General features: G+C 46.7%; 1 protein-coding gene across 6 annotated transcripts in view; it reads left to right on the top strand.

Moving 5' to 3' along the window:
* Window positions 1–6860: 6860 nt before the first annotated feature.
* The window catches only part of MIB2 (MIB E3 ubiquitin protein ligase 2), a 42385-nt gene continuing 22435 nt past the window's right edge, over window positions 6861–26810 (top strand). For all 6 annotated transcript variants that reach the window (XR_011699560.1, XM_071575439.1, XM_071575438.1 and 3 more), the window contains exons 1-4: window positions 6861–6948; window positions 7407–7508; window positions 19270–19611; window positions 20727–20898. Coding sequence is in view for 5 of the 6 variants with exons in the window: in XM_071575439.1 (XP_071431540.1) it covers window positions 19365–19611; window positions 20727–20898 (419 nt within the window). In the remaining variant the exon portion in view is untranslated. The remainder of the gene's footprint in view (window positions 6949–7406; window positions 7509–19269; window positions 19612–20726; window positions 20899–26810) is intronic.

The following is a 26810-nucleotide window of genomic DNA, read 5'->3' as shown; positions in this document are numbered from 1 at the left end:
ACGAAAATTTTTCATCCTACCTGACCACCGAGCTTTAGGAAGTCCAGTGTTGCTATTGATGAGTGACATCTGCTTCAAACTGCCTGTGTTCACACTCAGATGACTCTCCAGACATGAGAATGGCCCAGCCAGCAGAGTGGTGTGCAGTTCTTTGAAGCACCTCTGTGTTGCTGGGCTTTATTTCTACCTCTTCAGAAAGAAACCCAGCCAGGTGCTGTCCTGCAGACTACAAAACGTTGCTCAAAAATATATATTTGAGAAAGTGCATCAGCCACACCATTCTGGTCGTCCAACAGTTTCTCACACCTGGAAGTGCAGACATTTTCCTTGCTGTGGGTGATGTGCCATTTGTTACTGTACTCTGGTGGGGGAATTGCTGGGAAAACCAGAGACCCCTTAACTTGTATTCCCATCTGAGTGGTTGGCTCAGCCAAGGCTGGAGCTGCTGAGGAGTCCAGTCCTCAGGCAGACAGCTGATGGTGGGAGGAGAACCCCCAGCATGGAGCTGACACAGAACACTCAACAGCAGATCTGCGTGTTCTGCTTCCTCCTCCAGGATTTTCTACTGCACCATGTGGCATCCTGGGATGACACAGAGATGCGAATTCCTCCTGATCTCACTCCAGTGTTTTTCCAGGGGAAGCTTCATGCCTGCACAAGCATTCTGTTGGAAACAGCCAGCCTCCTCAGTTGGGCACAGGGCTTCTTTGTTTTACTTTTATTTATTTTATTTTATTTTATTTTATTTTATTTTATTTTATTTTATTTTATTTTACTTTATTTTATTTTAGTTATTTTATTTTTTTATTTATTTTATTTTATTTTATTTTTATTTTATTTTTATTTAATTTATTGATTTTATTTTATTTTATTTTTATTTTATTTTATTTTATTCATTCATTATTTTATTTTATTTTTATTCATTTTTATTTTATTTTATTTTTATTTTATTTAATTTAATTTAATTTAATTCAATTAATTAATTAATTAATTAATTTTATATTTTATTTTATATTTTATTTTATTCAGATGCCCATGATACACCAAGCTGGAAAGATCATTTATGAGCAACTTGCATGTGAGGTGTCAGCCAGGGAGATTTCAGTCTGGTTTTTAATACCCCAATAAGCCAAGGGCTTAAGTCATCTCTGCTTTGTCACTGTGTTAACTGTTGCCATCGACAGATTTAGGGTGAGATTTTATATATTGCTCAGTCATTGTTGATTTAAAATAGAATAGACTTTCCTGAATCATGTATTTGGTTCTGCAAATTCTATTCAGAGTTCCATAAGGGGAACAGAGTCTAAATGGATTTACCACAGAGATGCTGAGTCTGAGGTCCACATCTGTTTGCAGGACAGGGACAAGAGGATCCCACCCACCACTCAGACTGCCTGGGGATCCTCCTAAGGTGGTTTTCTTCAGCAGGTTCCTTCCAGGTGTACATCCCCATGGCATGGAATGGGAATGTTTAATGGTAAGACTTGAATAGGGAGAACACCACGGAGCTATAAAAATGGAAATCAGCTCCTGTTCTATAATAACCTGACAAAAATTCTCTCCGTGGCCAACAATCAAATTGACAATGAGCTAATTACAGAGAGACCTCTAAATACAAGAAATTGTTACCTGCCTGTATCTCCAGCTCTGAGTGTCTGACCAGCCCCGAGGTGATAAAGCACATGGTGCATTTGCTTCCTGCACACATTCCAGAGGCTGTATGGGGAGATCAAATCTGCAGAAGTGCCTGGGACTCTCAGATCCTGTGGCTGGAGGCAGGAGCAGCCAACTTGGCCAGCAGGCCCTCAGCTCTTGCACAAAAATGCAGGTTCTGGCCAGCACTGCCTGCAAAGTCAACCTCAAGGAGCACAAACTCTGTCTCTTACATAACACTGAATAATAAACCTTGTGGAAAGTGACTCTCCCAGCCCTCTTTATATCATTTAGACAAAGAAAAAGCCCCTTTAGGGCAAAGTAATTCAGGCCCCTCTTCTCCAGGTGATGAGTTGATGGTTATGCTCTGCCTGGCAGGTTTAGTCCTACAGTGCCCTGACAAACACCCCAAGGAACACAGCACAGCATAGGACAATTGTGCTGATATTCAGCTTTTTCTCTCTGAAACTCTGCCAGTTACTCCCCTTTTTCTCTGCTCCTTGTTTATTTGCCTTGTTTGTTTACCACTGGCATGTCCAGCCCAAAGGGGCACTGCAGTGGCTCCCACTCCTCACTGCAGTTTGCTCCCACCAGATTTCATGTCTGGGCTCTGGATAGAAAAGAGGGATGTGTCAGTGAATGGCAGCCCTTGGAATCTCCTTCCTTTGGCACCACAGGGACAGTCAGGAGTGGAGAGTGGACTCTGGTAGGAGAACGAGGGAATGATCAGCATTACAATCCCTCCTGCCCCAACAGTCCTGCAGCAAAGATGGAATGTCCCTTCTGGGACTCTCCAGGATTTCATGCTCCGGGTTTTCAGCTGCTGCAGGAGCCAGAGCTTGCAGAGCTCTCCAAACCTGGGCTTGCAGGGGGCTCCCTGTTCCTTGAGGACTGGGAGGGTGGGGCTGGTATTTACTTTTAAAAATTAACTCGGTTTTAAGAGAGGATCTGGCAACACACTGTTACTGTTCATAAAGAGGTTGTGTACACAGTGCAGCCAGGCAGGCACAAGGACCTAATTCCCCTGGTGCAGGGAGGAACAAAGACAGACATTCATTTACAGCCACACAGAACTTGACCCCAGGTACATGAGTAAGTTGCTTAAATAACTGCAGGAGCAGGGGGAAAAAAAGGAGGATTAGTTTCCTTGTCTGCTCTGTGGCTGGGACCAGGTTCAACACTGGTGTAATCCCACTGATTTCACTGCAGTCACACTTGGGATCACTTGGGGGTTTTGGAGGCTACATTAATGCAGCAGGATGCTGCACTCCCAGGCTTTCCCAAGCATTAGCATTCTGAGGGGGTAGAAATTCATCCCACAATACAGTGCTGAGAATTTTAAAATAATGAAGCCAAGATGCCTGCTGTCACCATTGCCAGCTAATTATAGCAGCATGGACAGGCTTCCCTTGCAGAATTCCATATGCTGCGTTCACCCAGCACAATAAATAACCCATATATTAAAGAGGGGAGGCTGAGAACACATTTCTGATTTTGAAATAATTTAACCCCAAAGTTAGAAACGTGAAATAACTGAATGGAAATCTGCCTATTTTTCTTGTTTTTTTTTTTTTTTTTTACATATAGCTTTTTCTCAGCCTGTGGATGTGCTTCAGTGGAAGTGGGCAGAAGGCAGGGGAAGAACTTGATATTTAGCAATTTATTAAGAGTTTTCCTCTTAGACTCCTCCACTCAACCCTGGGCTTTAGGCACAGTCATCCCAGAATTCAGCCAGTCTTCCACCTGGCACTACTTGGACACTCAGTCAAGGCCAGAAGACTGGATGAAACAGATTGATCCAGTTTTCCTATTTTTCAGTGATGCTGAGCATTGGATGGATCCTGTCTAAGATATTGTCTGGAAGCAGCCATGGTGGGGAAGAGGGGACTCCAAATACACTCAAAGAGCAGAACTGCTGGCACAGGTGATTATCTGTCACTCATCTGGTACAACTACTCTTAATTATTCTTCTTTGGTACATTTTCCAGTTGTTTTATAGTGCTAAAAATTGTTGGAAAGGACTAAAGAGGAATTCCCCTTGGGTTTGGATTCTATTAAGTCGTCGTTCCATTTGTTTCAGAGGAGAGACCTAAATCTGAATTTAGGTCTGAATTTCTGAATTCAGCCTGAACTGAATTTCCTCAAAGTTAATTCCCAAAGCTGGGCACTGGATGTAGGTCACTTTCCTCTGTTCTGAGGCTGAGCTGAGCTATAAATACCACTCGTTTTTCTCTGGAAAGTGGAGGCACACATATCCTATCCAGGTCAGTGCCTCTGAAGGCAGTGCCACAAGGTATAACTGCACCATCAGTGTGGCATCCAGGGAAAGCTGCTGCTTCCAGGCTTTGCTTTTAAGGAGAGAATTCTCTGAACCAATTTTTCCACATAAAACCTTGTATTAAACATGCAAAATAGCACTGCAGGACATGGTTCTTGGGGAAAGTGTCCTTCTTACATGACCCAAAGACACGTCTTGGACAACTTGTTTCCCCCTCAGCAGCCAATATCTTTTTTCCATGTTACTGTCTGCCTTCAGAGAACATCACTCAGTTCCTGCTGCTGGTGTTGCCACCACACAGGGACCACCCTCGGTGGCCCAAGTTTTCCATGTGCCATGTCACTATGCTGCAAAATGTTAAGGAATCTTCCTTCGGGAAAAAAGGCAGGTTAACAGGGCCAAATCCATCAGGCCTGGCTGCCCCTGGAGTGGCTTCCAAGGCTGACAGAAGGTGCTTAACAAGAAGCCTAAGGAATAGTCCGTGGCTATTTCTGTGTAACAGCGGCATCCAGTGGGCAAAGGAGGATTCCTGGGAATATCTTTGAAAAAGGAGAGGGCCACATAAGAACAGAGGTTTCTCTGCCATATCCAGGGCTGTGCAACTCCAGCCCTTTGCAGAACACATTACAATGTCCAAGTCTTCCCCAACACCCAACCTGAGTTTTCATTGCTGCATTTTAACCTATTAATTTTGGGCTGCTGATGCTTGAGAAGGTGCCTTCACAAACAGTTTAACAGTCTTCCAATTTTATTTTTTTTAAAGAGACATGAGCTGGGAGAAAAACTCAACCAACCAATCTGACATAACTCAGAGCCTGGGAGTGCAAATTCATGTTTACAGGGAGTGGCAGAAGTAAGGCCTAAATTATCTCTGTGTTTACTGAGAGAGCCCAAAAGCAGCTGCTCTCCATGTGAATGGATCTTGTCAGACAACTGGTGTTGGCTGAACTTACCTGTCTCTAACGTGTTTCTGTATTTACACCCACATAAATCTGCCTGGACAAAAGCAAACTGAGGGAAGGAGCACCAGTCCTCACTCAGATCCATTTACCACCTTCCCAAAGAACTGCCAGCACTCCAGTCTTCACCTTGTGACCAAAGGGTGACACAGAAGGCAGCTGTGCTGGGGGCCAAGGCAGGTCAGTTCACTCATTTCACATGTTCAGCCACCCCAATGTGTGTTTAACTGGCCTGGGCAGCAGCACTTTTATGCAACACAGAGGACAAGGGACACCGAGTCCTCCTGTTTGGCTTTATCACATGGCAATGACAAGCCTGGTTTTGGACAGGTCCTTTGTACCCTGTAGGCACAAAACTCATAGGAACAGCTACAGTGCTGTGGCAGTGTCTCAGAAATTTGCTCTCTTCAGTCTCTACAAGCCCCAGGCAATGCTGCTGCCTGATGGTTTTGTCTCCTCTGAGTTTTGGGGCTCTGATAATGCTCCTGATGGGATGGCACATGTGGGTTTTTATGACTTTGCTGCCATGTTCCTGTTGTGAGTGCAGGGTGTTACCCTGGCAAGGCCTTATCTCACTCAACCAGCTTGTTTACAAGGTGTCTCTGACCTCAGCAGTGGTAAAGTCAGTTGACTGTGCATGTCCTACCCCAGAAAGACGAGGTTTACATGAACAGTGTCATCAGTATCGTCATAACAGAGTTGATACCAACTCGTAATTTGCCTCTGAAAGTTCAGTATAAACAGTGTAGTAACTTGTGCTTTTGGGTTCAAGGCCAAGCTGGATGGAGCAACCTGGTCTAGTGGAAGGTGTCCCTGCCCACGTCAGGGAGTGGAATTGGATCATCTTTAAGGTCCCTTTCAACCCAAACCATTCCTTGATTCCATGATTCTACAATTCAGGCATTCACATTCCTGTATGGTGGCACTTAAGCCACCAAGGACATCATCCAGGCAGAAGGATGCAGTAGGCAGTGGGAGGGGGATTTCAAAGCCCTCCTGGCCACCTGCCAAGCAAGGACACAAATGTCCCTTAGAGTTCATAGACTCATGGAATGGTTTGGACTGGAAGGGGTCTTAAAGCTCACCCAGTCCCACCCCTTGCCATGGACAGGGACACCATCCATTATCCCAGATTGCTCAAACCTGACCTCGGACACTTCCAGGGATGGGGCAGCCACAGCTTCACTCGGCAACCAAAAAGCCCCAGATCCAACCTAAACCCACTCTCTTTCAATCTGAACCCACTAAACTAAGGACTTGTAAGATTAAGCCATCCTAAATCCACGCTGAAAACACTCATTTAACTAACACCCCCCCAGCGTGGCTCCAGCATTCCTGCACAGCCATTCCCGCATCCCTGGCTAGCCTCTCCTGCATCCCTGCACGGCCGTTCCCGCACTCCTACACAGCTATTCCCGCATCCCTCCACGGCTGCTCACACATCCCTCTTCAGCCGCTCCCGCATCCCTGCACGGCCGCTCCCGCATTCCTGCACAGCCATTCCCGCATCCCTATACGGCTGCTCCCACATCCCTGCTCAGCCGCTCCCGCATTCCTGCACGGCCGCTCCCGCACTCCTGCACAGCCATTCCCGCACTCCTACACAGCCGCTCCCGCATCCCTGCACAGCCATTCCCGCATCCCTGCTCAGCCGCTCCCGCATTCCTGCACGGCCGCTCCCGCATTCCTGCACAGCCATTCCCGCACTCCTACACAGCCGCTCCCGCATCCCTGCACAACCATTCCCGCATCCCTGCACAGCCGCTCCCGCGGGCTCCCGTGGCCGTTCTCCCTTCGCCAACAGGACACGACCCCAAATACTCCCCATCATCCCCAGCCCCCCAAAGTCTCTCCCGGGGCCGGCAGTCCTCGCTCGGCCGGAGCCCCGGGGCCAGGCCCGCCCTGCCCCGCTCCCCGCGGGCTCCCGGGAGTTGTAGGCGACGGTGCCCGGAGCGGGGCGGGCGGAACTACCGCTCCCGTCGTGCCGCCGGCGGGCGGGGCGGCCCCGGGGTCGACGGCGCCGCTGCGGCAGCAGCTCCGCGGGGCCACGGCCCGGCGGTGAGCGGGGCTGGGGGGCTCGGGGAACTCCGTGTGCCGTGGGTGCTCCGTCGGTGCCGGTTCCCGAGCGGGCCGGGGCGCTCCCGGCGGGGCTCAGCCCGTCCGAGCCGCCCCAGCGCTCGGGTGCGGTGCTGCTGCCCCCTGAGCCGCTTCTCCCCTGCCTTCTCCCCTTCTTCCCTGCCTTCTCCCCTTCTTCCCTGCCTTCTCCCCTTCTTCTCTGCCTTCTCCCATTCCCTGCCTTCTCCCCTTCTTCCGTGCCTTCTCCGTTTCCCTGCCTTCTCCCCTTCTTCCCTGCCTTCTCCCCTTCTTCCCTGCCTTCTCCCCTTCTTCCCTCCCTTCTCCCCTGCCTTCTCCCCTTCCTTCTCCCCTGCCTTCTCCCCTTCCCTGCCTTCTCCCCTTCTTCCCTGCCTTCTCCCCTTCCCTGCCTTCTCCCCACCCCTGGCTGTCCCCCCGTCCAGGCCGCCGTAGAGCAGCTGGAGCTGCTGCCCCCGAGGATGAAGGAGGGCACGGAGCGGGCACAGCCCTTGGAGAAGGACTTTGGGGGTTCTCCGCAGTCCCAGGTACGTGCGCGGGTGTTCCCGTTCCCCCCGGGGGTTAAGCCGGGATCAGGGATCAGCAGTGCCGCCCTGGGCTGGGCTTGGGGCCGCGCTGGGGCTGCGTTTCTGTGCCTGCCGAAGGATGTGAACACACATCCTGCTCCCAAACAGGTACTGCAGGTAAGTCCTCCGACACCCGAAACACCGGCGGGGGCTCCTCAGAGGTGTTTGTGTCCCCGGAGCGTGTGCCGAGTGCGGGACGGGGCTCGGCTCTGAAGCACGTGTGGCATTTTCTCCCCTGTGTCCTGGGATATTTACGATCTCCCTGATCCGAGGGGGACTCAGGGAAGCGAGGGCCGAACTTAAGCCCGGAGAAGTTGGTACAGCTGCACTGGAAGCACCGAATGTGTTTGCTCTGATTTCCCTGCAGACGCTCAGCTGCGGAATTACTTTCTGAATGTAACAAATTCCAATTTGTGCCTCATTGAGAAACGAGTGAGCTCTGGCTCACCTTCATGGAGGTCACTTGAGCTTGGCTTTGCTGCTCAACCTTCTCTCTTTTTGGCTTAGAGCCTCACTACATCCTCTGCACTTCTCTGTTGCTATAGGAGGAGTTTATTTGGCTCAAATGAGATACCCTTTTTATTTCTCCTCTCTTTAGCAGCCCTTTGGTTTCCTAAAACTGCTTCCTATGAAGAATGATGCAGATGTTCATCCTTCTAGTACCTTCCTCCAGACTTGATTACCTGTTGAATTTTTCATTCATGTTTTCAGAGTATAGATGAGCATATTGTCAAGGGATGCAGAAATCAGAAAGGCAAAGGTTTGGTAGCATTGGCAGAGGTAGAGAAGTTCTTACCCTGTTTTGAGCTTTGCTTTCTGCTGTGAGTGTTTAGATTTGTGTCTGGGGCAGGTCATTTCAGTAGATTGGGTGTCAGTAACTCACTGTAGTCCCAGCTCTACCACAGATGTGTTTTCAGCACCTTATGCCTGTTTTCCATACTAGTCTCATCTGTTTCTGTGGTGGAAGGATGTAAATTCCTTTAGGACTGAAGTGTGGCTGCAACATATTAAGAATTTCCCAGTTCTCTCTCTCTTTTTTAGGCTTCTCAAAGGTAAATATGTTTCCCATCCCTTCCTCTTTGCACAGCACAGCTCTCTGAGTCACTGACATGAGAAGAATCTTCATAGTTGTGTGATATTTGGCTTGTCTTAATTCTCTGCTTATTCTGATATTGCTGTATAGCATCATGTTTTGACATTTATTTTGAGTGCACATTTGAAGCTCTGGGGACTGTGAAAATCCTGTGCCAAATTTGTGTGTGAGGAATCTGTTATTTTCCTGCTTTGGTTTGCAGTGGCCACTGATCCACTGCTGGGATTGTCTGGGAGAGTTGGGAGCCCATGGACAGCCCCCTGCCACTAAAACGTGGACAGATGTCTTGGAAGTTGAAACCTATGGAAGTGCTACAAGTATGGTGGTTGCAATTGTCTCCTTTAATTTTTCCTGGGAAAGGGGCATGTCCGTGGCTTTCTAAGCTGCCTGGATCAAGAAGTGGGTGGCTACAGAACCCCATGGGCTGCTCAGGGCTTTGATAGTTGTATCTGAAATGAGCTTGTCTTGTGTTTATGTACCTTTAGTATTATTAGTAATGTTGGTTGCTCACAGAGACCTGGTTTCTCTGAAGGTTTTTCTCAGCTCTCTGAGGTCATGTTGTCCCTGCCTGTTCCCATCAAATCTGTTTGCTTTGCTCATCATCTCTGCTCCAGAACTGCTCCTGGGCTCTGGGAGGATTCAGGGCTGAATGTGACCCTACCACTCACAGCAGTCCTGATCATGCCCTTCCATTTTCAGTTGCTTTTTTCCAGGGATCCAGGAATAGAATGAAAAGGCCTGTGAGCAAACAATTTGAGGTCTAGTTGTTTTTCAAGGATTCTAATTCATGGCATTTGTGGAGGGGCCAAAGTGTTGTAACAAACATGATCAGAGGGAGACCAATACACCTTTCCATACGTTCATTAGAAGCTCTGATGGGAGAGAGATCATTGGATACTCCTTTTTCCTTAAGCAAAGAGAAAGTGAAGTTTTTTGGGAGACATAGAGAATTTAAGCATTTGTTTTCCCTCTGTAATGAGAGTTGTAGTGGTGGTTGAAATTTCCAAGAACACAGAAAAAATCTTCCAGCATTTAGACTGGAAAATGGCATCAAGTCAGGTGTGTGTGAGCAGGACAGTCCATTACATGATCTTATTGATCCAGGGATGTGACCCAAGGAATGCAGGGATGCTCCTGGATCGTGGGTTGGTACTTTCTTCTTTCCTGTGGAGAACAGAGCTTGGAGCTGGGATATGTGAGCTTTGGTCCTGGCTCTGCCATCAGTTCCATGTAGAGCTATGGCTCCATTTCCCATCTGTAAAATGTTCTGGTGTTCTTTAAAACACTCAGAGCAAGAAGATGACATCTGTACTGGTAAAAGGCACAAACTTGCAAGTGAATTGTGTACATGGTGACCCCCAAACCTTCCCTGGGTACCTGGGAGGAAACCAGAGCTACTGCTCAGTTCCTTCTGCTCCTACTCAGCCAATGTCTCTGTGGCCAAAGGCACGTCAGGGTGGATTAGACTTAAGCCTTTTGATCTGCTTTCAGAGCACAGAAAGGGCAAGTTGCAGGCTGAAAATGGACAGGAGTGCAGTGCTGACCATTCTGAAAGCCTGGAGGGGGTGTGAAGTTGGCAAGAGGAGCTCCCAAGGCCCATCAGAGATCCATCAGGTTTTATGCTCAACTCACTCTGTGCCAGTCTGAAGTAGCTACTTTTTTTTTGGAGGAAATTTTGTTCCTAACTCAGATGTTTTGTAATCCTCTTGTGCCACCACTTCTGAGGGCTCCAGTGTCTAAATACCTCTGAGCAGTCCTATCACAGAGCCACAGCACTGGGTTCTCTCAGCTCACTGTTCAACCACCTCTCTACTTGCAGGGCTTCAGAATTAATTCCTCTTGATTTTTCTGCTCCTGCAGTAAGTCAGTCTTTTGATTTTGAATCACTTGTGGGGGCACTTACTGCCTTTCTGGACAGACACTGTGTAATTAGATTGGAGGTTTATGAACTTTTAAGTGATTTAGCTCGGGTTTTACTGGTAAATAGGAGTTGATGGGTGGTGTGTGAGAGATGCAGACCTGAGCCTTCCCAGGGCTCAACACCATCAGCTCTGGGCCAGATGGTCTTGCCTCTGAGAAATACAGCAGAGCAATGTCAAGTAAGAGCACAGTTGAAATCTGCTGCCAAGACAGATTTCTCACTGTTGGAATATGTTTCTGTCTGATCCTCTATTTCTAGATGATTGAAAATAGTTCTGGAAGGGATTTTGCTGAGGCCACCTAGTCCATCCTCTTCCACAAGGCATGATAAAATACACTGAAACCCTTGCTGAAAATTCTGTTAAGCTTGCTCTTTAAGTAATGGAGATTTTCTAGCTGCCTTGGATGGGTTGTACTTGATGTTATTAAAACTATCTTTTTATAAATTATGGCTTTTGTCAGCATTCTGGGCACAGAAGGACCTGCAAGGGATGCAAGTGGTTGACTATTGACCTCTGAATGCCAAAGGTCAGAAAAGTGATGGTGATTCTTGGCAGGAGATGGGATGCAATGCTACTGAATTTTTGTTTTCCTTATGCCACAGGGATCTTTCACAGAGGGCATGGGAAAGTTAAAATACCATTCTCCCATTTTTTCCATGTAAAGTGAAAAAGACCTTAATTCAAACTTAGCAAACTTAGCTTGTTTTTTTTTCTTAAACAACATTACCTAGTGGTTGTGTGTGTGGGCAGGGAGGAGGGTGTGTTTGTTTTTACTGTAATGCAATGTAAATTTAACTCTGAAATCTGCTATTGAGGAAAAAGTGGATTCTCATCAGCCCCAACTACAGAGCTTTTCAAGGCTGGAGGCAACAATCTGCAAACTGTCGGGTCCAATTAAAGCAAATGGCTGGAGCTGTTTCTTCTCCCTCCTGGAGGGAACACAGTTCATCCAAAGCCAGAAGGAAATTTCATCAGGCTCCTGAGCAATTATCTCATGGGATGTAATAAGAGCCATCCACTAGATGCCCAGTGTGAACTTTCACTTATAATCACTTTTAATTCTCCAGTGGGCAGATGAACACTGAGCTCAGCAATTCAAAGCCTCAAGTTTTTCTGTTCAATAGAAGCTGGTGGAGGGAACTTGTTCTTTTGTAGAGTTTGACTGATGTTGACTTAGGAATCTGAATTTGGAACATCCCTGACCTTGCAAAAGTTGCTCCACCTTTGTGTGTGTGTGGTGGGTTGTCCCTGGTAGGAGCTGAGCCCCACAGAGCTGCTGCTTCACTTCTACCCCAGTGGGGTAGGGAAGGGACTGGACTGGAGGGCTAAAGTTGAGAAAGCAGGACTTCACCAGGTACAAGGGTTGCTTGGGAAGGCAAAGACTGACTCCAAACACCCCCATTCCTATTTCTTCCCCAGATTTTATTCCTGAGCACCACGTCATGTTGGTTATCCCTTGGGTCACTGGGGGTCAGCTGTGGCTCTGTCACCTCCCAAATATATGATCTCCCTCAGCCTCCCACTGGCAGGGCAGTGTGAGGAACAGGAAAGCCTTGGATGCTGTGGGAGCCCCCTGTGCCCCCACCTCTGCTGTGTCCCCACCACTGCTGTGCCACCACCACTGCTGTGTCCCCACCACTGCTGTGCCCCCACCACTGCTGTGTCCCCACCACTGCTGTGTCCCCACCACTGCTGTGCCACCACCACTGCTGTGTCCCCACCACTGCTGTGTCCCCACCACTGCTTTGTCCCCACCAGTGCTGTGTCCCCACCACTGCTGTGTCCCCACCACTGCTGTGCCACCACCACTGCTGTGTCCCCACCACTGCTGTGTCCCCACCACTGCTGTGCCACCACCACTGCTGTGTCCCCACCACTGCTGTGTCCCCAGCCCAAAGCAGAGCACCAGCCAAGCTGCTGGGAAGAAAAGGGAGTCAATCCCAGGCCAAACTGGTTCACTGTGGTGTACCACAAGGCTGTGACAGATGGTTATCTTTGCCTTCCTGGTGGTGTTTCCCAAAGGTAATGTTTGCCTTTGTTTGGTTTGGAGCAAATATTGACCATTGTGCAACATGATTTATCTCGTGGTGTGGTCCATGAGTTGGCACAGAGCTGATTCACTGAAGCTCCTGGGGGATGTGTGGCTGACACTGCCACTTCTTTTTTAGCTAATTTGGGTACTCATTGCTGACAAAATTCCCTCTGTGGGCCATGGAACTTGGTGACAAACCAGTTTGGATTGAGACTGTGCAGGTCAGAGCTTGGTTTTTGGAGCAGGTTCACTTTTCTGTGCCTTTTGTTGTCACAGAGGAGTTGGAGTTTGAGTAAAGTGAGAAGTGAAGGTTCAAGGCCAGCTCAGATCAGTTGGCTCTGTGTCCACTGCAGCTGTTGGGTCCTGTCATACACATCCATAATGAACCCAAAATGTAACTTCCCTGTACCTTCTTTCACTTTTAGGATCTGTTCTTTTAGGAGCTTGTTTGCCATTTTTAAGGAAGTCAGAATGCTGGGATCAAAATTCTCAGGAAGATTTGCACAAAACTACTGGTCCTGCATATTAATGAATTTACTGATGCTTCTTTTAGGCCTCCATTCTTTTACAAGGTGAAAGAATAGATGGTAGAGCAGTGTGATAACCACTGAAATATTGCTCCTACAGCTTGAAATGGAAGGGAACATTTCCCTCTCACCATAACAACTCAGTGCTGGAACACAATCAGTGTAAAGGGAATGTAAAATTCAGTGTAGGCAAAACAGATCAATGGGCTGGTATTTGTAAAGGCCAAGTGTTGATTGCAGAGCTGAAATGCTCTCCGTGGGGCTCTGAGCAGAGTGCCTGGCTGTTATTTTTAGCCTCTCCTCCCCCTGTGTCAGGAGTGTCAGGATGTGTCCCTGCGCTCACCGAGATGACAAGATATTAATCCCCGAGCAAAGGCGTATTAATCACCTGCTTTATTCTGTTTATGTAATGCAGTTAAATATACTTGGGGAGCAGGTGAGCTGTGGGGCATGGGAATGATTTAACCTCACAGGCTCTGCCTTGATTGGTTTTACCAGTGGCAGCTGCCCCATTTCTGATTTATTCTTTTTTTCAGCTGAGACTAATTTATCAGTGGAATGGCTTCGTTTATCTGCTGTTGATATTTAAGCCACAAAAACATCATCTGCTCTTCTCTCCCTCCCCTGTGCCAGAGATGCCATTTTGCAAAATTTAGACCAAACAAGATTCCTGACAGCACAAGGGAAAGGGAAGGAAAGTATCATTGAGGCCTTGTGGCTTTTCAGTGGAATATCAGGGAATCACAGAATAGTTTGGGTTGGAAGGGATCTTGAAGCTCATTCAATTCCAGCCCCTGCCATGGTCAGGGACACCTTCCCCTATCCCAGGTTTTTCCAAGCCCCTTGAACACCTCCAGGGATGGGGCTGGAGGGCCCTCCAGTCTCAAGGGGGGGAATTTCTTCCCAATATCCCACCCCAACCCCTCTGTCAGTGTGCAGCCATTCCCCCTTGTCCTGTCAACACAGGCTCTTGTAAATAGTGTCTCTGTTGAATAATATTAAACTATTTACTTCAAGTAATTCTGCAAATCCTTTTGCTGGGCTGGAGAGGTGTCACAGCGGACAAGGAGAGAGATTTAAAAGTGGTAGAGCTGGTATTGAACTACTGGGAGTTGTTTTGAGATAATAAAATGCCATGAGCTTGGCAAAAGTCTCCAGACTGGAAAGTTCTGGAAGATGAAGGTGAGATTACCGGGGTGTTCAGGTGTGGTGGGAGCCACAGGTGGGGCTTGGAAGTGCCCAAGGCAGCACACCTGGGGCAGGGCTGAGGAGTCCTGGCATCACCTGGGGGGGGCACAAAAGCTGCAAGGCACTGTTTGGGTGGTAGTGGGTCCAAAAGGATTATTTACTGTGTGTTTTACTGGTTTTCTGCTCGGTTTTCATGTATTAATGATTATGTTTGTGGGAATTGTGTGTATCCTTGAGAGCAGTTACACTGTACCCTGTGTGCTGAGAAGAAAAGTGAAAGGTAAGTCTGAATTTGAGCTATTTTGGCATGAATATTAGCTTTGGTAATTAACTTAGCAGCTTTGAGCCTTAGGCTCAGAGGGCTATTTGATCCTGGTTGTTTTCTGTTATTAAAGAACACAAAGATATTAGCTGGGAAAGTTGGAGGACTGAGGCTCAAATGAGCTGCTGTGAAAAGCCCCTGTAACAGAAGCTGTTCTACAGCCAACCCCACGTGTGCTCAGAAATGATGTGCACAAAGGAGGGAAATGTCCAAGCCTGAGCTTGTGCTGCTCCTTTGGAAAGGTGTGGGATCTGCAATTGCCTCAGGGAGCATCCTCTGGATAGGCAGATCTCTGTAGGGTGGAATAATTCACCTGAGAAGAAGACAATTCAAACTGTAAAATATATGTAAAGGGAAAAAAGTTGTTAGTTTTTATTTTTTTTAAAAAAACACTTCCTCTGTTTGCCTTGCTGTTCAAATAAGGTGATCACCACGTTCCATGCAGGGATTTTGTCAACTGTTTACACCATTCCTGGGTTCTGTTTGCTGTTCAGCTACAACAGCAGCAACCTTTGCCTCCTGCGAGGTGGGTATTGGGTTGTCTCTAAAGCACCTTCTACCAACAAAGCAGTTGAATATTGGCAGAAATTTGCCACAGTTATTGCAGCTCAAATGTGGAGTGGAGGTGCTGAAGTGTTTTTCCTTTGTTCCAGTAAAGTGTTAGTGGGATTTCCTAGGAATGGACTCATAGATATGCCTGGGCTGCTCTTTTCTGTGGCACAGTAGACAAGGTCAGAACGTTACATCAGGATTCAGAAATAGGCTTGTGTCTTCTAATGGATTATTTGTTCATAGTTACTTTGAATTCCCATGGGAAACTGATGTTTTCTCTGTGAATCATTTTTGGCAGCTCTACCTATCCTTCCCTGGAATAATTATGACCCAGACAGCATCAAGGGAGGAGTATTTGCTTCAGTGAGTGAAACATTTCCACTTAGGAAGTAAATAATGCTGCTCTGGCAAGGCTCAGCCTGCAAGAGCACTGTAATTCATCTCATAAAGATTTTGAACAGTCCTTTTCCCTTGTTCTGCATCTCCCCTGCGGAGCAGATGGGAATGCAGAATGCATTTGGTGCATTCTTGTGTGGAAAATGGAATATTCACATCAGGAAGATGGCCTTGGAGCAGCCAGCAAGGGCTTGGTGGGGTCTCTGCAGCACAGGCAGCTCCTCTGGGTAGAATTCAGTATCACAGGGGTACACTGAGCTAGAGCAGCATCCAGAAGGGGTGGGAAGGGCACAGATGTGGGTTGGTCTGTGTGTAGATCCCACCTTGTGGGAGCTGAGGTTGGCACTGAGCTCTTGGACTGCTCTGTTGGTGTCACAGTGTGTCACTTGCCAGCCTGCCCTGCTGTTCCAAGTAGCAAGGGAGGATTATCCTCCTTTGTCCTGCAGAGACTTATATTTTATGGGTTTGTGGCACAGCCTGGAATGTTCTTTTATGCTGAATAATTGCTGGAACTGGCATTTCCTTCCTTGAAATGCTGGGAGTTCCAAAGCCTGTGATGCTTCATTCATTCCTGGGGAGAGGAAGAATATCCAGTGAAGTGGCATAAAACTCTTCAGGCTGGGGAGTGTCACCCTATCCTTGTGTAAGATATCTTGTATTTATTGTTTCCTTCTCTAAGCATGCAATTCCTTTTCCCACTGTTATTCCCTATTCCAGCCACCACCAGTTCCCTTGGATGACTCAGGAAGGGTGGTGGTGGTTGTTTTGAAGGAAGAGCCCTGTAGCTGACTGTGCTTCTCTTGTACCTCTGTAGTGTTGGATGTTCCCCTTAGTTTTCTCTCACTCTCTGCTGGTTCAGAGCAGCCTTTAAAAAAAGCAGTTTTGTCTTTTAGTTGAAGCAATAAATAGTCCCTTTGATTCATCTCTGATCTGGAGGAAGAGGGGATCATACAGATCTCATCAGGCTCTGCACTGCCTTCCAAAAAGGATGTTCTTTGATGATTCCTGCATCATAAACACAGCAAACCCTGGTGCTCCTTCAGCTCAGCAATGCCACATCCACCCCCACAGCTCCCCAGGAAAGTCGCCCGAGGCGTCTTCTGGTGCTGATGAGAACGAGAGATGACGTGAAGTTCACAGGGACATTTGGGCTTGATGTTGCTCTCATGTGACAGGTGTCTGGGTGTCACAGTGACGCGTGGCAGGAAAAGTCTGAGGCTGCTGAGCAGGACTCAGCCTCTTTCTGCACGCTGGAAACATTGGTTTGCATCAAACTACTCCTCCATATGCTCAAAGGGAGATGTTTGGCTGGTGGAAGGGTTTATTTTTAGGCCTGGGTGGTTTCGGTTGCTCCATGGGTGGGTGGCAGCGATGACAACACGTCACAGGGCGCGGAGCTGCTGCTGTGTCTGAGCACACCCACGAGCTGGACCACGATTGTCACCCTCCCAGCTGTCACCCTGGGCTGAGGTGGCCTGTGTCACAGCACTGGGGAGGTTTGCTTTTGGCATCTGCACTCTTTGGCCCTTGGCACTCTGTTGAGTCTTTATTTCAACATTTGAGACAATCCTGGGTGTTCTGGATAACACTGGCAGGAGACCCAGGGATGCCCAGAGAGAACAGGATGCTACAGGGGATTTTTCCAGGCTCTAAACATTGAAAGGCACACTCTGCTTCTCTGTCTTGTTCTGGTAAAAAGAGAAATCAGAGGTTGGTAATCTGATTTAATTCAAAACTGAGGATGTGATGCATCTGTGTGGCATTCACCTCATTTGCCCGTTGCCATGGCAACACTTTTCCTGATGCCAGCACAAGATCTGCTGTGCCCTTCCCTGTTCCTGCTGTGGCACAGGGATAAACAGCAGGAAAAGTGTGACATCCCTCTGACATTGGTGATGTTCCTACAAACTGCAGGGAAAACAGGCAAACATTCCTTTCAGCTGCAGCTTTAAAACTTCCCATGTCCCCAAAGCAAAACCAAAAGTGGCTTTGAGGGAAGTGAAAGTTTTTGGATGTTATTCCAGATGTCTGGTTATTGTGTGTGTCATTCCCACCTGTGCTAAAGCTGGGAGGGTCCCTGTTTTTAATAAAGCACATTTGAATTTTAGTTTTTAAATATTATTTAACTGAAGTAAATATTTTTCAGTATTTTATGAGCAATTTAAAAAATTGGTTTTAAGTATTTGAAAAAAGAAAATATTAAAATAATATTTAAATAATATTTTATTATTATAATATATTATATTATTATAAATAATATATTATTATAATAATATTTAAATATTCAAATAATATTTGAATATTATTAAAATATCTGAATACAGTAAATGTTAAATAATTTTAGAAATAGTTTAATTATTTAAATTATAGTCTGAATAGATAATTAAATAATTTTAGAAATAGTTTAATTACTTAAATATTATTTGAATAAAGAAAATATTTAATGTTATAAATAGTTTAAGCAATTATTCAAAATATTATTTTACTAAAGTACATATTATTTAAATACATTTATAAAGAGTTAAAATAATTATTTTAAAATATTACTTGAAGAAAGAAAATATTTAAATAATGTTATAAATAGTTTCAGCAATTATTCCAAATACTATTTTACTAAAGTAAATATTATTTAAATAATTGTAGAAATAGTTTAAATAATTCTTTAAAATTTTAATTAATAAAGAAGACACTATTTAAATAATTTTAGGAGTAGTTTTAGTAATTCTTTAGAAATACTACTTGAATAAAGAAAATATTATTTAAATAATCTTAGAAATAGTTTAAGTCGTTCTTTAAAGATATTAATTGAATAAAGTAAATTATCTACTCAGCAGGTCAGGCCTTTCCTGTAGCCAGGCCATCCTGGGGGGAATGTGATGGGTGGAGTGTCATCACTGGGCATGGGTTGTATTCCAGGTGTGCTGCTCATGCTGGTCACCTGTGATCTGTTGTGTTCCTGGTATGCTGCCCGTGCTGGTCACCTGTGACCTGTTGTGTTCTGGGTGTGCTGCTCATGCTGGTCACCTGTGATCTGTTGTGTTCCAGGTGTGCTGCTCATGCTGGTCACCTGTGATCTGTTGTGTTCCAGGTGTGCTGCTCATGCTGGTCACCTGTGATCTGTTGTGTTCCAGGTGTGCTGCTCATGCTGGTCACCTGTGATCTGTTGTGTTCCAGGTGTGCTGCTCATGCTGGTCACCTGTGATCTGTTGTGTTCCGGGTGTGCTGCTCATGCTGGTCACCGATGATCTGTTGTGTTCTGGGTGTGCTGCTCATGCTGGTCACCTGTGATCTGTTGTGTTCCGGGTGTGCTGCTCATGCTGGTCACCTGTGATCTGTTGTGTTCCGGGTGTGCTGCTCATGCTGGTCACCTGTGATCTGTTGTGTTCCGGGTGTGCTGACCGTGCTGGTCACCTGTGGTCTGTTGTGTTCCGGGTGTGCTGCCGGTCCTGGTCACCTGTGATCTGTTGTGTTCCAGGTGTGCTGACCATGCTGGTCACCTGTGATCTCTTGTGTTCCAGGTGTGCTGCCTGTGCTGGTCACCTGTGATCTGTTGTGTTCCAGGTGTGCTGACCATGCTGGTCACCTGTGATCTCTTGTGTTCCAGCTGTGCTGACCATGCTGGTCACCTGTGATCTCTTGTGTTCCAGGTGTGCTGACCATGCTGGTCACCTGTGATCTCTTGTGTTCCAGGTGTGCTGACCATGCTGTCCCCGGCGCTGCTGCCGCCCCTGCCCGTGTCCCAGCGCCGCGCCGTGGCAGAGCTGTAGGGGTTGCTGTGCCCATCCATGGACGGAGAGCCCTGTGCCAGCATGCAGGTGGGCATGCGGGTGGTTCGTGGAGTGGACTGGAAGTGGGGCAGCCAGGACAGCGGTGAGGGCAACGTGGGCACCGTGGTGGAGATCGGCCGCACCGGCAGCCCCACCACCCCCGACAAGACCGTGGTGGTGCAGTGGGACCAGGGCAACAGGACCAACTACCGCACGGGCTTCCAGGGCGCCTACGACCTCCTGCTCTATGACAACGCCCAGATTGGTGAGTGTGGCATGGACAGGGGGCTGTGACAGTGCCCAGATCGGTGAGTGTGGCATGGACAGGGGGACTGTGACAGTGCCCAGGTTGGTGAGTGTGGCATGGACAGGGGGACTGTGACAGTGCCCAGGCTGGTGAGTGTGGCATGGACAAGGGGACTGTGATCCCCTGCTTTGTGACAGTGCCCAGGTTGGTAAGTATGACATGGACAGGGGACTGTGACAGTGCCCAGACTGGTGGGTATGGCATGGACATGGAGGCTGTGACCCTGTGCTCTGTGACAGTGCCCAGGTTGGTGAGCAGAGCCAAGACAGGGAGCACAGACATTGGCAAAGTTTTCTCCAGCATGTGTGCCACCTGCCTCATGTTAGTTTTTGTAGCATTCCCATCTGTGAGGATCCCTGTTCTTAATAAAGTACATGTATTTGGATTTTATTTTTAAATATTATTTGACTAAAGTAAATACAATGTACTTTAAATAAAGCCTGGCTGAAGGGTCAGCCTTTTGATCCTGCCTGTGGAGTGATGCTGAGCAGCAGAATATACACTGAGCCAGTTCGTGGCGGGGGAATTCCTGTTTGCCTCTCTGTAAAGGCTTCTCTTTCCTCCTGTCTCAGAGCTGAACAGTTTTGCTGGCTTTGTCATTCTCTTGGAGTCTGACCTGACTTTAGGATGAGAGTCCCTCAAGCCAGGAACTGGGGAGTTCATATTACAGAATCACAGAATATCCTGAGCTGGAAGGGACCCATAGGGATCATCCAGTCCAACTCCTGGCCCTGCACAGAGACCCCGACAATCCCACCCTGTCCCTTAGAATGATGGCCTTGGGGCCATGTCCACTGCCCTGGGGAGCCTGTTCAGTGCCCACCACCCTCTGGGGGAAGAACCTTTTTCTGAGATCTGATGTAACACAACTTAAGGCCATTCCCCGGGGTCCTGTCCCTCGTCCCCACAGAGACAGATTACCCGTGTTGTGCATACACGGGCACAGATGACACGTATGACTTCGCCCTCAGTAGAGCTCAATACACGACTTTTTCCCTTTAAAACACACGGTGCAGCTCTGAGAGCCTTTTCCCTGTGCATTTCCCATGACTGCTCTGCCTTTGCCATGCCAGGTGTGCGGCACCCCAACATCATCTGCGACTGCTGCAAGAAGCACGGCATCCGCGGCATGCGCTGGAAGTGCCAGCTGTGCTTCGACTACGACCTGTGCACACAGTGCTACATGAACAACAAGCACGACCTGGCACACGCCTTCGAGCGCTACGAGACCGCCCATTCGCAGCCGTGAGTGCTGGGGGGGTCCAGAAAGGGCTGGGACACCCAGGAGGTTCCTCTGCAGGAGGGGCTCCAAAATGGGGCTGGGACACCCAGGAGGTTCCTCTGCAGGAGGGGCTCCAAAATGGGGCTGGGACCCCCAGGAGGTTCCTTTGCAGAGGGGGCTCCAAAAGGGGCTGGAACCCCAGGGGGTTCTTCTGCAGGGGGGGTTCCAAAAGGGACTGGAACCCCAGGGGGTTCTTCTGCAGGGGGTCTCCAAAAAGGGGCTGGGACCCCCAGGGGGTTCTTCTGCAGGGGGTCTCCAAAAAGGGACTGGGACCCCCAGGGGGACTCCTCTGCAGGGGGGGGTTCCAAAAAGGGGCTGGGACCCCCAGGGGGGCTCCTCTGCAGGGGGGGGTTCCAAAAAGGGGCTGGGACCCCCAGGGGGGCTCCTCTGCAGGGGGGGTTCCAAAAAGGGGCTGGGACCCCCAGGGGGGCTCCTCTGCAGGGGGGATTCCAGAAAGGGGCTGGGACCCCAGGGGGCTTCTCAGCAGAGGGGTCCTCAAAAAGGGGGTGTGGGACAACCAGGGGGTTCCTCTGCAGGGGAGGCTTCAGAAAAGGGGGTGGGATGACCAGGGGGGCTCCTCTGCAAGTGGGCTCCAAAAATGGACTGGGACGCCCAGGGGGGTCCCTCTGCAAGGGGAACGTCAGAAAGGGGTAGGACCCCCAGGGGGCTGCTGAAGGGCAGGAGTGATGGGCAGCACCCAACTAGCACGTGGTTGTAGAGTTCATATAGAAAGGAATGTAATTCTATATAATTTATGGAGAAATAAGTGTATTTATATATAAATGCGTTTTATATTGATGTATTATATTAATGAAGAAATGTATTTGTATTTATATATAAATATACACCTAACAAGTGCAACTATAAATATGGACCTGCCTAGGACATGTCTGTAGAGTTTGTATAGAAAGGAATGTAATTGTATATAATTTATAGAGAAATACATGTATTTATATATAAATGTAGAATGTATTTATATATAAAGACATTTTTATATAGATGTATACATACAGAAATGTATTTAAATTAAAATATACACCTAATTAATGTAAATATAAATAGGCACTAATTAGTTCATGTCTGTATAATTCATATAGAAGGAAATGTATTTCTATATAGTTTATAAATAAGTGTATTTAAAAATACATGTAGAATGTATTTATATATAAATATACACCTAACTAGTATATAATTCACATAGAAATAAATGTATTTATATGTAATATAATATCTATAAATACAGATGTGTATTTCTACTTAGATATAAATATATTGTATTTATATATAAATACAAATACACTCCTAGTGCTAATATACTAAATAAATAAATAGTAAATATAGTAATAAGTAAATATAAATATACACCTAAATTGGTGGGTCTAAACTGTTCTCTGAAGAGCAGCACCTTCTCCTTTGCTCTTACCTTGCACATTGGTGTGATTGGAGGTGGATGCTCCACTGATGCCTCTGGAACAGCATCTGTAATTTTCTGCTCATCCCTGATCTGCCAAAACATGGAGATCCTTTTTCCTGTCCTGAGGAAGAACTCAGAAATAGTCTCAGCAGTCGTTTTATTTGCACCTCCTAAAATGGGCATGCAGATGAATCTTTCAATCCTCTTGCCTTCAGGAAAAGTCATGAGAAATCAGCTTGTGTCTGTCATTGATTTTCTTTTCTTGCCTCCCTTGGAAAATCCCACAGTGCTTTGCACCCGCCTGTGGAATGACAAGTGTCATCCCGTGCTGAAGGCAGTGGGGTGGCACCTACAGCTGCTTTTCCTCTCTCTCTGGAGTTCATCACCAGAGTTGTGCCAGTGGGGTCGAGCAGAATTCTCAGAATGGGTGTTTGTCCAGAGAATGTCCCCTCTGAGTTTTGGGGCTTGTGTTTATCCCCCAGATCAGGGTGTTTCTGGAGCTCATGTTAATATGACAAACCAGGCACATCCTGCTGGGAAATGAGCGTCATGTTGTCGTGTATATATATATAAAAATATGCTTATATATAAAAATAGACATGTGGGGGTTTTTCTCTTTCTATTAATATTATAATTACCTCCAAGTAGTTACTCAGGGATGCCTGATTGTGTCTTTTCTTTGAGTTTAAGGTACATAATCCTGCTCATATTTAAAGAGAAAAGGAGAAAAAAAGGTAGGCAGTAATTGCTGTAAGAGGCTGCAGAACAGCCCAAATTTTCTTCCCTGGGCATGGGATCTCCCAGCCCTGCAGAGCTGAATTCCCTTGGGAACACCCTGATCAAAAAGCAGATTTCTAGGCAATTTCTCCCCAGGACTCATCCCCTGCAGAGCTTATTTCCTTTGCTGAGGAATCTGAATGGGGAAGGATGTCCCCAGAGCAGGTTTTCCTGCCAGGGCTTGTCCCTGCCCTGTGCTCAGGCTGCTCTTTGAATTGCTGTCAGGGAGAGAAGAGAGTTTGGAGACTGGCCAGTAAACTTGCCAGCCCCAGTGCTGTGCTGTGAGAGCTGTTTGACTTTCCCAGGGCACTGCAGCACTGCTCTGGAATGTCCTGGAAGCACTGAGGGCTCCTTGGAGGGAGGTGCCCCCTGGAGCAATGTCTGGTGGTGCTTTGATGGCTTTGTGGTTGGCTTGGTTTGGTTTTTTCCTAAATTACTTTGCTTTTTTTTTTCCTCTGAATGTGGTTTTTTTTCTGGGAACGTGTCTTGTTGAGTGGTTATAGAAGATGTGATATAAATTATCTTTATTGGATAATAAGAAGTGTAGATACACAGACATACCAAGTCTGTGTTAAAGCAGCACTATTCTGATTTACATCCCTCTTTTAGCAGGAGCAGTGACCTTAATATCCAGCAGCTAATAAAAAAAAAAAAAGGAAAAAAGGAAAATGGGGGTGTGTGTGACTTCAGGGGCACAGCTGGAGCCTGTCAGATGTGGGAGCCTCAGTAAGGGCTAAGGATAAAGCAGCAGTTGTTGTAATTGGATACTGAAACACCTTTCCTGCCTTTCTGTGTGGCAGGAACTGATCCTGGCTGAGTTTAGGGATGGAGAGGAATTAGAAATCCTTGAGGAAGAAGCTTCCAGTTGTGGAAAGGTGCAATTTTAACCATGAGTAAAGGGTACACAGTGTGGTTCTGGGGAGTCCCAGGTTTTGGAGCAAACAGGTCAGAAGTGGGTTTTGTCTCAGGTGGGGGGCACAGTGCAGAGTTTTTTATTCACAGAGGGAGGTGGCAAATGAAAACCCTCCTCTCCAGAAATGCCTCTCAGTGCAGGAGCAGGAAGAGGCAGCAACATCTTTGCTTTAATGCAGATGGAATCCTGTCATTTTGTTGCTCTGGTGTTCCATAGGTTGCTCTGCATTAAGAATAGAATGTCCTGATATAAAAAGAAATAAGTGAAACAAAGGGCATGGATCACCTTTGAACAATGCCATGGAGAGGATTTCTTTGGAATGAGTGAGGTCTGAGCTGTAGAGACACTCTGCCTTAGGGAATGGAGCATCCTTTTCAAAGAACAGGAATTGCATGGCTTATGACTCACTGGGACTATTGCTTAGAGCACCCATCTGGGGTTTTTTTGCTAAATAAAGTAGAAAATAAAACCTTTGGCAGTTCCCTAAGGCCCCCAAAAATCTGTGTGTTTAAAAAGACATGGTAAATGCTGTGTGGATTTGGGTTTTACTGTTGAAAGGTTGCAAAACACAGGAGGAGTTTCCTTTAAAGACCAAGGTTGTCCAAACCCCTTTCTCTGGCAGGGAATGGGGATCATTTGGTCCTTCAAAGGAGACTCAAGCACAGGAGTGTGTTGCTCTCAGGACCCAGGCAAAGTGCTGTGATGAACCCAGTGGAGTGTTAATTAATCAGAAAGCTAAAGTGGAACAGATGGAGAGGCATCCCAAAGAGTTTGGCAACATCCCAGGAGCCTGGATTGGGATAATGAAGTTGAGGTTGGTTATACAGTCCTTGGGTGCCATCAGGGTGATCAGATGTGGGACTCTGGGATGGAGCTGTCACATCAACTGGCTCTTCTTGAACCAGAGGTGAAGAGCTGGGAGTTTCCAGTCCCTCAAGGCCAACCTTGTAGCAGGTCACTAATCCTGGGATTTAGGAAGATTTAACCCCAGACAGACACTGTAGAGGGTTCCCAATCAGTTTGCTAAAGAGGCTTTGAAGACTCCTTTACCTGAAAGCTATTTCAGGTTTTAAAATGACCTGAGTTTGAACCTCAGGTGGCAGGAAGTACAGTTGGGATGGTTTTTTTAATTTTCCTATTTGAGATAATCTCTTCCTGACCTCTTTCAATTGTTGTTATATTTTATTGGAGTTTTTTTGTTTGAATTTTGTGACTGTTGTGGGAGAGTCTCCCATCCTTGGCCCAGAAGGATGAACAGCTCAGTATTACTGAAGAGCTTTTTTCAGAGTTGTATATCCATTTGCTGAATATGTGCTTAGTAATTGGAAGATAAATCAGTGTCTGGAAGGGAGGGCAGCAAAGCAAAACTCATCAAGTTTATTTTAGGGCTGGAATAGTCAGGCATGCTCTGGTGATTCTGCAAATAATCAAGCCTGAGATAATCTACCTCTCATACTAAATATTAGTGTTGTTATATCCCAGTGCAAAAGCAGCAGGGGAATTTTGCCTGGATCACCTGCTCAGGGATGGGGCTGAGCTGAATGTCAGTAGGGGCTGTGGTGTGTTTTACCCAGGCTGTTTTCCAGGCTTCCCTCACCAATAAATCACAACCTTAACCATTTTTTTACAAGTCCTCTTTTTTATTCCCTGGCCAACAATGGAGTTGGAGGAGCCAACAAACCACACAGGGAAATATTTTGTCTAATGAAGCGTAAGAAATACAAACATTTTCTCACATTGTGTTTTATCCTGTAGTCAAAACAGACCTTGCAGTTATTTTCAGCCATAATTCCTAAACCAGCTCTGTCTAGCCTGGTTACCAGTTGGATTTGGAACTGAGATGCAAGAACAAGTGCAGGCTCTGCTTTGGGTTTGCCTGTGCAGGGCAGTCCCATTGAAGGCAGCTTTGATAATCCACCCTGGGAGCCTGAGCTGCTGCAGCAGCTGAGGGACAACTGCTGGGTGTTTGATTACTGGGCAGGAAAGGGGATGCAGCTTTATTTACATGGTAACCTCCTCAACATGTGTTATTTATGCAATGGCAGTTTGATCTGTTGGTCTCAGAAATTTTGGGGAGTGTTGAATCAAACATGGCTCCTCTGTGATGATGTATTTCTTTCCTAATTAGTAAAAAAAATTAAATTAATTTATTAATTTGTTATATTAATGAATTAATACACTTTTAGTTTAAAAAGAAAACCAAACCCACCATAATTTGCCAGATAAATTACCAAGCTGTGCCTCCTTGAAAAAAAAATGTACCTTGCAGAACATCTTTGCATATCCCCACATTAGGGCTTCCCTTGTTTAATTTGGAATATTCTGTTTGATTTGCAGAACAGGGACTGCTTTTTAATGGCATATTTGATCTTCTCTGGAATTACAGGATCCAAACTAAGCAAGAGAAATCTTCCCTGGAACATCCTTAGCCTGTGTTTTGCACTAATAGTCATGTTTTTGGGAGGAGAACAAGCCATTCCGTGTGCTCAGTGGTGCTTCTGCGTCTGCTCAGGCCAATATTCTGCCATTAAAGGTTGTTTAGGAACATCTCTGAGAGCCCAGTTGTGAAAACCTTCTGTCTGCAGGACAGTGTTGATCTTTTAGCTCACATTTTGTAGCCTTGCTCTGAACCCCTGAGTCTGAGCTGAGCTTTGGGGGTTCCCAGAACAGCCCAACTCAGAGCTGAATTCCAAGGATACAGCTGGTTTTTGAAGGGCTGTGCCTTGTCCAGGAAGGACAGGATTGAAAAGGAAAAATCTTGGTAAAGACAG

This window comes from Pithys albifrons, chromosome 22 (assembly GCF_047495875.1).
Source record: "Pithys albifrons albifrons isolate INPA30051 chromosome 22, PitAlb_v1, whole genome shotgun sequence".
Lineage (NCBI taxonomy): Eukaryota > Metazoa > Chordata > Aves > Passeriformes > Thamnophilidae > Pithys > Pithys albifrons.
Note: the sequence above shows the minus strand (reverse complement) of the source record. Positions and strands in the feature narration are given on the sequence as shown.